A 13,336-nucleotide genomic window follows, 5' to 3' on the forward strand; every position below is an offset into this window, starting at 1 on the left:
TACCTCACTATTTGGGGTCCACTATAATTAGATGGTAAGATATGTTTTTTTCATATACAATAAGAAGAATAGTATACACAGCAGTAATAGTGGTATGACTCCTTTTGGGTTCCCAGGCCCGATTCCTGGTGTGTGTGTGTGTGTGTGTGTGTGTGTGTGCGCGCGCGCATGCCCCACAACCTCCTCCTTAGGCTCCATTAATTTGCTAGAGTGGCGCAGGGAACTCAGGAAAACACATTGTTTACTAGTTTAATGAACGGTACTGTGAAGGATACAACTTAACAGCCAGATGAAGAGATACATAAGGCAAGGTCCTAAATAAAGGAGCTTCTAGCCTCCAAAAGTCTCTCATTAATGTGACAGTACACCCATTTAACTTTTAAGACTGCAGTGTTTTCAGAAACTTATGACTCATCACAGATGGTGAGGTTTAATTTTGGTTAATGGGTAATGGAGTATGGTGTTCAAAAGATTAGAAATTGGTTAGTGAAATTTTTAAGGGAAAAATTCTTTAGAAAAGATTTGGATGTCAGGAATATAATCATAAGTGTGTTAATTTTTCTTCCTTTCTAATTACAGGAAAGCAAAGGCTATGACTTTGAATCTGAAACAGATACAGAGACAATTGCTAAGCTTGTTAAGTATATGTATGACAATCGGGAAAGTCAAGATACCAGTTTTACTACCTTGGTGGAGAGAGTTATCCAACAATTGGTATTAAACCACATTTTTAAAGATAATTGTTTTTAACAATCACAACAAACTCTTAAAGTTAAGATGTATAGGAACTATGTTAATTTCTTAAGTACTTTTGGCTTTTATTTCTCATACATAAGTATTCAACTTCAGTAATTTTGAGAGACTGTTTTTGATTGATTAACTCCTTTTCCACACACACACTTAAAATTCTACTTCCACTATAGTTTAGTGTCAGGGAATTAAAAATAATCTGAAATAAGTTTGTCCGAAAACTATGCACACACACACACACACAAACCCATACATAATACACAAAAACATGTACAGTTAACCCTTGAACAGTGCAGGCATTACGGGTGCTGACTTCCCCAATGCAGTAGAAAATCTGTATATAACTTTTGCCTCCCCAAAAACTTAACTACTAATAGCCTACTGTTAACTGGAAGCTTACTGGTAATAGTTGATTAACATATGTTTTACATGTTACATGTATTGTTTTTATTTCTTTTTACTGTGTATGATGCCATAATTAGTCTGTCTTTGTGTGTGTAAGTTTTGATAAATTTTAATTTTTTATATATACTTATATACTTTTTATGGTAGTACGTAATGAAATAGACTAGTATCTACATATATTTTATGCATTCATGACATACCTGGCTTTTTCCTAATTTTTTTGATATTTCTAGGCTATACAGTTTGTGAGTTTTTTCAAATTGTTTCAAATCTCCAAAATATTTCTGGTATATTTAGTGAAAAAAATCCATTTATAAGTGGACCTCTGGTCAAACCTGTGCTGTTTAAGGGTCAGCTATACACAGTGCACATAGTTGGTAGTTCATCACTTTCTTACATCCTCCTCACGCAAGTGTTCTTCCCGGTCAATAACTTAGCACAAGTGTAGCTTCAGTGAAATATACACTTATTCTGGGGGGATGTCTGCATGTCTCTAAGCCAATATCGTTAACCTCTTATATTTCCACATGGGTGCTTCTCCTTGGCCTTGTACCTGTACAGAAAAGTATTTTCCAGACCAAGAGAAAAGTGGTATTCTTTTTTGATCCCATCCCAGTTGCCTTAATTACAGAACCAGAGATCCACAAAAGTCCAAATGCATAGTGATTTCTAAATCCCTGTTCCTCTTATACCTAGCTTTTCCATTTAAAAGCCCTTTACTTCTCTGTGAAGGCCCAGACCTCACCTCCTACCTCCACTCAGATCTTATGATTTGGAGGAGTCAGGAAGATGGAGAAAGTAGAGACCTGTTCCTTCCCTTTCTCAAGGCAGAATAGTGTGCCTTTTGCCTTTTCTTGTTTCCAGTCATTGTATAACCCAGTTTGTGTTCCATGGTGGTTCCTTTCCTCTCCTACCTCTTGTTCCTCCTTTATTCATTCTTGATATCCCTGGACCCTATCCCTGAGGAGGTTGGGTTGAGGGGGTGGTATGGTGTCCACATTAATTGTAATTGTGCATATTTATATCTCTGATATCAAAGTCAGAAAGAATGAAAATTAACTGGGGTGTAAAATTATTGGGCCAGAGAATGGGTTTTGGATACTGAGCTTAGTATCCTCTCTAATTCTGATACGCCCTTACTCTAATGCATAGTATGGGGTATATGATGTACCTGTTGAGAAATGTTGGCATCATGTATAAAAGTGACTTATAAAATAACTGTTTTGAAGCTGTTATCTACTGAGTATATTTCAAGAGTTGGCTTGGTTAAAAAGTGGGTCTTGGACAGTGACTGCAATGGGGTGAGGGGGGAACTTGATAATATGGGTGAATGTTGTAACCACAATGTTGCTCATGTGAAACCTTCATAAGATTGTCTATCAATGATACCTTAATTAAAAAAAAGTGGGTCTTGGATACACCAAAGCTCAGTACTCTCTACCTAAAATTTAGATAAATTTATAAACTAATGCAGAAAAGCAGTTCTATGAACAAAAAATTTCTTTGCAAAAGCCAATGTTTCAGGCGTTTCACGCTTGATAATTGATTACAATAAATATTGCTAGTGCATTTTTTTTCGGTATCATTAATCTGCTAATGCATTTTTTTCCCTCCATAGGAAGGTGCTTTTGCACTCGTATTTAAAAGTGTTCATTTTCCTGGCCAAGCAGTGGGCACAAGGTACATATACATTTAGTGATGGCTAATAATTATGTGTGTTTTGAAATCTTTGAATTTTAAATTTATTGTGTATACACTGTACATGACTCCAGTATAAAGGCTCTGCTCTTTCTTAGAAATATTCGTGTAAATATATTTTCATATGCTGCTCCTTGGCTGTTTCACCACTCTTCCATTTATTAGAATCCTTTAATAGGGCAGATATATTTTGGCATTTATAATTGGCCTTTTGTCTGTAATGGTGCCATGGTCACTTTGTAAATTTGGATGTTGAATATTCTCTAATTTCAGGTCTAAAATGTTAACTTTCTTCATATTTTTTGGAAGTATATATTCCAGACAGAGTCCAAGATAATTGTACCATCACTGCTTTCGCTAGTGTACTTAAGCCTGATCATGAAGTCCTATTTAGAACAGTGAGGAGCCCTGTGATTTGACAAGAGAGAGGTATGTTTAATATGAAGGCAGAGTGACAAAGGAGAAAATGCCAAACGTTCACAGACCAAGTCCTCTGTACAATTGAAAGAATGGCTCCATTTAACATTAAAAGGAGAAAAATTTCAAATACATTGTTATAAAACAGAGGTTGGCAAACTTTTTCTGTAATGGGCCAGACACTAAATATTTTAAGCTTTCTGAGCCATATAGCCTCTGTAGCAACTGTTCAGTTTTGCTGTTGTAGTGTGAAAGCAGCCTAGAAAATAGGGAAAAGATTGGGCATGGCTGTGTTCCAATAAAATTCTATTTTACGAAAATAGACAAATTTGCCCTATGGGTCATAGTTTTTGCTGACCTTTGTTACTGAATATTTTTACTTGTTTATGTTGTTCTTTTGGTATACATGAAGTTGAGCTTGAAGGAAGAATTTAAGCATTATTTGCAGAGTGTTGGCTCATTTAAAAATTTATATCATTCATGCATTATTTATAAAAATGGTTTAATTCTAATTTTGTACTGACAGACGAGGTAGCCCTCTGTTGATTGGTGTACGAAGTGAACATAAGCTGTCTACTGATCATATTCCAATACTTTACAGAACAGGTAAAAACTACATCATGCCTTACATGGGGAAAATATATAAATTAAGTAGATATAAAGAATTATTTTTGCTAAAGTAAAATAAATGCCCCTTTGGTTAGATCCACGCACATATATATATTTATATATATAGTTCTGTCTAGACATGAAAAGGATTTGTTGTAATTTCTCTGACGAGTAGAATTTTTTTCTGTTGTATATCCTTAGCTAGGACTCAGATTGGATCAAAATTCACACGGTGGGGATCACAGGGAGAAAGAGGTGGGAAATGTACTCTGCATGGATGGGGAGAAATCTTATCCTCTTTTGTTCATTATTTACTAATTGTTTTTGGAGTGAATGAATGTGCTGGGCCTCTAGAAATCTGCTTTTTTAATGGGGAAACATTTTGATATTATTTTCCTAATTTGCAGAATATATTTTGTCTGTCTGCTTTTGGCATTTAGAAAATTGCTTTTAATAATTTATTTCTTAAAAATCTCTGAGATTTGAAATTATGCAGTTTTTCCGTTATTTTAAAACCATGTAAGATAATGCTACTATAAATCAGCTGCTTAGATTGGGAAAAGGCCTTTGTATGCTACGCAATTAAGATTGAGCTCAGTGGTTGTCATTTGAATAATTTAACTTTTAACTAAATGATGTTTAAATAGTCTTTATTTTATGCATGACATTTTACTTTTAAATTTACATTCAGTATCTTGATTGTCCTGTTTGAATTTGGAGTCATTGTTCTTTTTTTATTACTGTTAAAGTTTGAAGTTTAGTTTTTTAATAGGACTTGGAGCTATACAAACTGGATCATTTTATGGATATAATTAGGGAAAAAAACTGTGCTCTTTCCATTTACTTGCTATTAAAAGCTTTCCATGTAAAAGAGGCTGGAAAAATTCATGAAATTAAAACTCATGTAATTCTTGTTTTTTTGAAAAAAATTAGCAAAATACCTTAAACCTATTCTTTAGGTAGTGGCTGCTTTCACTGTTCTATCTAGAGTGGAAAGTTATCCTTCAATAACCTTCGATCTTGAGATGTTAGAATTTCTTATCTTTCTCCTTCCATTCTCTCCCATTTCAGAAGGAAAACTAGGTTACTAATAAGAGTACCGAATTTGGATCCAGAATTCCAGATTTCTGTTAATATTTCTGCCAGTGTATACTTAACAGCGTATGTTACCTTATACAGTTGACCCTTGAACAACATGAGTTTGAACTGTGTGGGTCCATTTAGACATGGATTTAGGAAATTTATAAGGAAATTCTTTGGAGTTTTGTAACAATTTGAAAAAACATTATCTTACTTTATTACAAGAATACAGTATGTAATACCCATAACATACGAAATATGTGTTAATTGACTGTTTATGTTATTGGAGAGGCTTCTGGTCAACAGCAGGCCATTAGTAGTTATTTTGGGTATCAGAGGTTACATTTTTGTACATGGGGTCAGTGTCCTTAACCTCCACATTGTTCAAGGGTAACTGTACTTTGTCTTAGGCTGCTTTAGAAATGGAAGAACCTTGGCTAAGGTCTTAGGAAGTTAGGAGAAAAATTATCATGAAACAGTCTTTTTGAGATCATGAATTGTGTTTTAGTAACCCTTAATTTCTCTGGCTCCTACTAGTTAGATAATGTTTGGCTCAGTAGAGTTTGTATAAAAAAGTATAGCCTCTTCTTGAAGAGGCTTTGTAAAGGGGAGAACACTGGACTGGCTTTTAGGCTTTCTCTGTTTTCTCCAGGTGTCTACAGACCAAATAACGCAGGATGATAACTGTATTCCACTTAAATCATAAGCGAGAGAAAACATTTTATAGGTTATAAGTCACACAGATGTCAAACAGTAATGTTCTTTTCATTTAAATAGTCAATTGATCTGAACTATTCTAAATACGTAATTAAATATCCCTTGTTACTTGAAGAATGAAATAATATTTGGAGAAGGAATATAGTGAAACTCAACCCCATTAAGGCACTTTTTATAATTCGTTGTCTTTACTTTTAAAATGTAGGTGCTAGGCTATCCTTTTACCTATTTCTAATTAACTTTTTTTTACATAGAGTAAAACTGATGTTTTGCTGTACAATTTCGTGAGTTCTGTCAAATGTAAACAGTTATATAACCACCACCACAATCAAGATACAGAACTATTCCATCCCAAAAAAAGTTCCCTCCAGCTGCCCCTTTGTAGTCAACGAGTGTGCCCTTTGCCAGCCCCTGGGAACACACTGATCTGTTTTATCTTTTCTGTAGTGTTCCTTTTCTAGGATGTCATCCTATTTTTTTAAGTGTGGTACCTTTTCTACTGTTGAATTTGGGTAGTAAAAGCTGTTCTGTTTTCATGTCTAAAACACACCAAATAATTACAGGTTGTGGAGAACTTTTGATATTCATTTCTAATAATAATTATTAGCAAGTCTTTATAGACATGCGTTTTAGAGGATAGACAAAAGTGTAAGTTTTTAGAAGTATATTTATGGTATTCTCAGGCCATTGTGTCCATGGGTCATAAGATCTACTGTGTCTTGATCTTGGAGAAAGGTGCATTTTGTCTCTGACATTTATGTAGCCTTCAATTAGTAGATTTTTTCCCCCCGTATTTGGCTCATTTGTCAAACTTCAGTGTACTTTCCAGTTTTGACTTTAGTTGTAAATGAGCAAAAATGGAAAAATAATTCTTCATCAGTGACTTGAAAAATAAGTAGAGATGCCAGAATTCTAAAGTGCTCAAATTAAAAGGATATTATCATTTTAAAAGCACCATACTTTATTCTGACTTAAAAGAAATGCAACAAAACCCAATTTTAATGAAGAAGAAGTTCTGGGTTTATAGTATTTCCAGTCCTTGACGGCAGGTGCCATATATGAGATACCGATGTTAGAGAGTCATAAATATGTTTGTTTTTAAATCAGAATTAGTGTAGACTACAACTTGATTTGTTATGTCAACTTACTATTAAAATGTGGAGAAGTTTTGTTATAAGTTAATAAAAGTTAATATGCTACTAGTCTTCATTTTATTTTTCATTGCACGATTTTGATATTTTTAGTGTTATTTTTATGATAAGGTTAGGTATACAAGCAGATGTATTAATTCTGCCAAGTCTTGTTCAAAGTTAAATTAAAATTAGGGTATACATACTTTTGATTAAAAAAAAGAGTTAGTGATATTATTAATTATTTGCCTTTTATTCTGATAATACTATAATGTAGCACTGTCTTCCACACACTCTGTGATAGTTGCTGTGTCACTTTACACCTTTTGTCTGTTGTTCTTGTTGGCTTATTGCATGGAAATAAGGTGATCTACCTCGCATTTAAAAATTGCTGAAATTATTTTGTGTTGCTGATTTTTTTGTTGATTTTGTAGAAAATTAAATTTTTTATATTGACCTTGGTTTTGTACCTGCATGTTTGCTGATTTGTGTTAACTCCGTGCCCTAGGGAAAGACAAGAAAGGAAGCTGCAACCTCTCTCGTGTGGACAGCACTACTTGCCTTTTCCCTGTTGAAGAAAAAGCAGTGGAGTATTACTTTGCTTCTGATGCAAGGTGAGCTTCTTACATATTTCTAATCATGCTGTGTAGGAGAACTTTATTAGGGAAATAAAAGTGACCTTTTTAGGGATGGAGTTCTAAGAATACTTTTTCTTTCAGTTCAAATCATGTAGATCAGTTCACCAAGAATAGATAATAGTCCCTGAGACTTGTTCCAGTGTAATCTTGTATTAATGTTCCTGTTCTTTTTTCAGAGTCTTACCCAGGACTGAAGGGAGGAGAGATTTTAGATGGGAGCATAAAATAGCTTAGTATCCCACCAGTTATAGAATAGTTGCTAAAACCATTGTAGTTTTAGTCCAGTGTGGACACTTAACCTTTTTAATTCAGAAGTAATTTGCTGCTTAATCATTTATAGCATAGGTTCCCAACCTTTTTTGGCTCAGTGCCCACTTTTTCAAAGAGTGATTCTATAACGCTCCCTTAGGTGAATTATACTATGCTATATATAAAACAAGAACATATTTTTTCAAATTATTTTATTAGAAGAAATTAACAATATTAATGTGTTGCTCAAGTATAATTAAAAACTTAAAATTAGAAAAATGCATATTATTTTAAAAAATTAATGAAATCTTTATTAGTGAGAGGGTTGAGCTTGGTGAGATGACACTAATTTTTTGATGTTTGGTGTCATTTTTGTCATCAGCAATCTTAAATTGCCACTATTGACAATTTTTTCTTTTCTTCGTTAATAGATTGCTGACCTTGCTAAATCTTCTTTCAGCTAAATATGATGATGGAAATGCATGAAAAACTTTGCTTCTTTGCTACAGCTCATAAGGCTGGATACAATACTGGAATTTTCCCTTGAAGCCAAAATTTTTGATATCCATTTTTTAATTTCAATTTTAACTCTCCATTTGTTGACAATTCTGTCAACTCCTCCTGCAGTGATACTTCTACTATTTGTAGGCTCGAGGAAGGTTCTAAGACCCACTCTGGAATAATCATGTTGAGTAAATCCTGAAATCTGTAAAATGGTGGCCATAAACCAGAATGTTGTCATCATTTGTTTCCAGTGAAGAAACATTTGGAAACTGATAAAATTATCTTCGACTCAAATTTCATTTGTACAACTCAAGTTTGGACACATATGCAGAAAAACTTGCCTTGGCTTTGATCAAATTCACTGTAGAGTATTAATCAAACCTTTCATTGTGTTCATGCAAGTATAGCCCAAGGGGGTGGCAACTGGTCTGAATATGTCTTGGACCAAAAAAGTCCCCATAGATTTCTTTAGCACCAACTGTTGGGCTATACTGCCCCTGTTGGGAACCAGGGATTTTTATGAAAAAAATAGTACTTAATACTAGACTAAGACATTTTGAGATATGTAATAGGATGCTTAGATACATTTATAAGTGAAATACTAATAGTAATGAAGACAAAATGGAATCACTCAAATTGTCAAGAAGTATTTGAGTCATTCATTGTGAATAAAAGAAGGGGGATCTAAAAAAATGAGAAAGTGATGCAGTTTAGGACTGCAGAGAATGCAGTATCTCAGTGGGAAAAAAAGCCTATTTTCTAGTTTTTACAGATGTGTAGTCAGTGCTAAGATGAGTCATTGCTGTCATGTTAAGTAGGTTTGTTACAGGATTGACAGTTGTGGCTCAAATTGCAGAACCATATTAGCCTTTTGTCATTCATTTGTACATTCATATTGAAAACACTGAGCAAGGCCATGTGCTAGGCTCAGAAGGTAATGGTTAGTAAAAATTAAAATTTCTTGTCCTTAAGGAGCTCTTTCTTAATGGAGACAAATTTTGATCAGGCACACAACTGTAGAATTCCAGCTGTGATAGGTGCTATAGTGTGCCTACAACAGGGTGATTTACCTTCTTGTGGGTACATTTATTTAAGGGAATGGTGCTTGAACTGAAAGTTAGGAAGGTATTAGGAGTTAATTAAGTAAAGAGATAGAGGGAAGAACATTCATTCTCTGTAGATTGATCGGTGAGAATTTAGGATGAGTACGAGTATGACTGGAACAGAGAGGAAGTTAGAGGGGGGGAGATGTTAGAGTAGGTGGTAAGCGTTGTGCTGTTTTGCTAAGAGTCAGATGGAAGCCATCAAGTGGTTTGTTGAGTAAAGGAGAAATCTTGGTGAGAGTTGCCTTTTGACTTCCATGTTGGCAGAAGTGGAGAATGGATGGAGGGAGGTTACTGAGAATGTGGTTGAACAAGTTAGGTTGCCGCAGTCGTCCAGCTGAGAGCTGATGGTTTTGAACTGGTTTGTGATGGTGGACACAGAAGCTAAGAGAAACATTTAGGAGTTAAGATTGGAGGACTGGATGATAGAGTGATTAGGAAATAGCTGTGCTTTCTGATCTGCTCTAACTCTGGTTAGGCTACTACACAGAGATCCTTTTCTCCATTGTCCATGGTAACCACCCACTGTTTCTCTCCCCTGTAGGGACTGGCTTTTATAACCAGAAAGTTAGAGATATTGCAGGTTCATAGCATTTATATTTCCATTTGGTCCTTGTGTATGATAGTGTTTTTTTGGTAATGGATCCTTGATTATTGATTGTATGTCTCCTTGAACATTTTGTAGTGCTGTCATAGAACACACCAATCGTGTCATCTTCCTTGAAGATGATGATGTGGCAGCGGTGGTGGATGGCCGTCTTTCTATCCATCGGATTAAACGAACTGCAGGAGATCATCCTGGACGAGCTGTGCAAACCCTCCAGATGGAACTCCAGCAGATCATGAAGGGTGAAAGTTTTTGTCATGTTACAGCTTGGTGTTAATAAGAGACACCCTACTTCCTGTCCTAGTGTAGGAGTCTGATAGCACAATGCTGAGTGAAACTTTCCATGATTAGTAAAGAGATAACCCAGGAAAAGAGATGCTTCTTTGGAGAAGTTATCTGCTGGTAGTGTAATAGTTCTCCATCAAACTAATTCATGGTTTGTTGTTTTTAACTTTAAAAAAGGGATTATTTAAATAGTACTTGATATTTTTAAAGCACTTGATAAACATAGTTTATGTTTTGTTCATTCTTCTCTTATTCTCTCTGTGCTTCATTTTCTTGTATATAAAATGGGGGTAATAATGGCCTACATCATTAAGGTTGTTTTAAGGATGAAGAGAGCTAATATATGTAACGCTGTTAGGATGGTGCCTGACACACTTAGTGGGCCCTAAATAATGTTTGCTGCTGTTAACTATTATGATTATTGTGATTATGATTTTCTCCTCCTTTCTTATGGGCTTGTGGTGGGAATAAAAGTTAAAATTTATTGTATAACTGCTACATATAAAGTCTTTACTGGATTAATCCACACTGCAATGCTAGGAAGTAGCTGCTATTCTTATTTCACAGATAAAGGAATTTCCTTAGAGCCACTTAGCTAGTAAAAGATAGAACAATGATTTGAACCTAGATCTGTCTTCAAAACTTAAGCTTGCCTTATTACCTTGTTTTGTTGGGACCATATTGTAGGTATGAGGTTAATAAAAGTGATTTTTCCTCTGCTCATTTTTCTTCATGTAAGGTAAAATGTCATACACGAATATTTTTCTCAATTGCATGACCTTCTGTTTCATAACATTTACTAAGAGTATGTTAAGGGAGATAGACTTATTTGTGCACAGATGTCATATTCTTTCGCTTATTATTTTTGTTTTAATGATACAATGTATATTACTGTAGGCAACTTCAGTTCGTTTATGCAGAAGGAAATTTTTGAGCAGCCAGAATCAGTTGTGAACACAATGAGAGGAAGAGTCAACTTTGATGACTATACTGGTAATTACATGTTAATTATTTTATTATTTCAAAGTGGAGATGGGCATTTACAGCCTGAACATTTGTTGTCCTTTACAGCCTTATTGAACAACTGTGGCCACCAGCCATCAGTGGATACCAGTCAACTTTGAAAAGCCCTTTAGTATATATTGTTCCACTGATATGAGGTGTATATAGGTAGATTCATAGAGACAGAAGGTAGAGTAGTGGTTCCCAGGGGCTGGGGAGGGGAGGGAAATGGGGAGCTGTTGTTGAATGGGTACAGGGTTTCAGTTGGGAATAATGAGCCAGTTCTGGGGATGGATGGTAGTGTTGTTGCACAGCAGTGTGAATGTGCTTGGTGCCACTGAATTGTACACTTAAAAATAGTTAAAATGTTAGAATTTATGTTAGGTATATTTTTAACTACAATTAAAAAGAGATTGGGAACAAATAATAACTAATGGTTGCCAGGAGCTGAGTGGAAGGGGGAATGGAGAGGGACTGGTAATGGATTTAGGTGTTTTGGGGTTGGCGGGGGTTGATGAAAATATTCTAAAATTAGAAGTGGGATGGTTGCACAACTCTTAATATACTAAAACCCGCTAACTATATACTTTAAAATTTTAAATTTTATGGTATGTGACATACCTCAATAAGGTGGGTATATAAAAAAAATGGCTAGAAACTCATATTTGAAAATTATTGTCAGTTACAGGAGTATTAGAGTGGTTTTCCTGGGAAAACCAAAGTTCTTCAGTGTACCATTAAAAACATTGAACAACTTTTCAGTTCAAAAAGCCTTTATGGGCACCTGCTGTGTACTACCCAGGACTGTCCAGGACACTGTGGATTCTAAGAATGAGACCTGGCCCCTCCTTAGGAAGCTTACATGTATCTGCTCAGCCTAGGTTTCCTCTCCAGTTTATAAAAGAGTAAAGGTGTGAATTTCTCCAGAGGTTTTCCAGGTGTTTACCTGATGCCTTCTGGGATAACCTGGACCATCCTGCTTGCTTAAGGTAGAGGTGAGAGTGCAACTCTGGTCATATTTCTGGAAATTCTCCCCACACCTTGTGTTGAAGGAGCTTGTACACCTTGCTGAGATGAGCTTGAGATGGACTTCCTGTGTCATAAGATGTCCATAAACTATTTATGTTAAAATCATATTTTCAGAACACTACTCATTTATCATGACTACTTTAATAAACAGTAACAAACAAACTTTAGGCTAAGAGTCTCAGCATTAGGAATTTGATTTTGAGAAATAATAGCTAGGGTGCCGTAATCTTTTTCCTGAATCTGTGTGTCATATATACAGTGTTAGTGTCTCTCCTTAATGCTCTGTCCTGGTAATTGAGAGACTAGTTTCACTGAATAAATGCTGTCTTCACATCTTTTTCTTTTCTGGGCGACTCTTTTTCAGCAAGAGAGGTTTGTTGAAGGCTGAATTATGAATTAAACATCTGTGTGCAGAGCGCCATGCTGAACATATAAGGGACTATAGGAAAACTGTCTCTGATAGGGTCTCCTTGAGGTTCTTACAGTCTAAAAGTGGATGGATATATAATTGACTATTTAGAGAAGGGTAAAATATGATAGATGACATTTAATGTTAAAAGCTTAATATTGAATTTAGAGAAAGTAGAGAATGAATCTGTTTGTGGGCAAGGGCTTTGGGGCCAGGGAACCCTACTTAGGCAGTATGGGTTTAAAGGGTTTGTAAGATTTAAATTGTTGAAGATGAGACGGGAGCATTGCAGTTAGATAGAATAGCATTAGCTAAGGAGAGAAAATGGAAAACAATCATTAAGTTATTGGTGGAATAATATGAGGTCTAGTTTGTCTCCCATATCTAGTACTTGAAAAGAAGCAAAGAGCAGTCAGTCTATGAAAGAAGGTGAGAGGAACTACCAAGGAGGGCAGAATGTATCTTAATGTGGCAAGCAGGTGTGCATGGTACCTTCTCTTGTAGAAATAGCAGAGTTACTAGGAGACCTGGGAGCCAGGGTAATCGGAGCTTAGTGAGGTGAACCAGGTCTGGTCTCCAGTGTGCACTGGAGGAGTGAGAGGCTGAGATGCAGTGCCAGTTAGGATGTTGCCCTGTCTGGGGTAAAGCAAAGAATAAGAGGGGGAAGTGGGGACCAGGAAAGAAACATGAGTAATCTAAACCAG

General features: G+C 35.5%; 1 protein-coding gene across 2 annotated transcripts in view; it reads left to right on the forward strand.

The window, feature by feature from the left end:
• Positions 1 to 13,336, forward strand: part of GFPT1 (glutamine--fructose-6-phosphate transaminase 1) — a 101,398-nt gene that overhangs the window by 54,804 nt on the left and 33,258 nt on the right. The window contains exons 6-12 of one of the 2 annotated variants that reach the window (XM_036908240.2): positions 580 to 714; positions 2,774 to 2,835; positions 3,797 to 3,876; positions 4,081 to 4,134; positions 7,315 to 7,420; positions 9,986 to 10,149; positions 11,090 to 11,185. In XM_036908240.2, coding sequence (XP_036764135.2) covers positions 580 to 714; positions 2,774 to 2,835; positions 3,797 to 3,876; positions 4,081 to 4,134; positions 7,315 to 7,420; positions 9,986 to 10,149; positions 11,090 to 11,185 — 697 coding nt within the window. The remainder of the gene's footprint in view (positions 1 to 579; positions 715 to 2,773; positions 2,836 to 3,796; positions 3,877 to 4,080; positions 4,135 to 7,314; positions 7,421 to 9,985; positions 10,150 to 11,089; positions 11,186 to 13,336) is intronic. The other variant, XM_036908241.2, reaches the window with a different exon arrangement.

The sequence above is a fragment of the Manis pentadactyla genome, chromosome 2 (genome assembly GCF_030020395.1).
Source record: "Manis pentadactyla isolate mManPen7 chromosome 2, mManPen7.hap1, whole genome shotgun sequence".
NCBI classification, from domain to species: Eukaryota; Metazoa; Chordata; class Mammalia; order Pholidota; family Manidae; genus Manis; species Manis pentadactyla.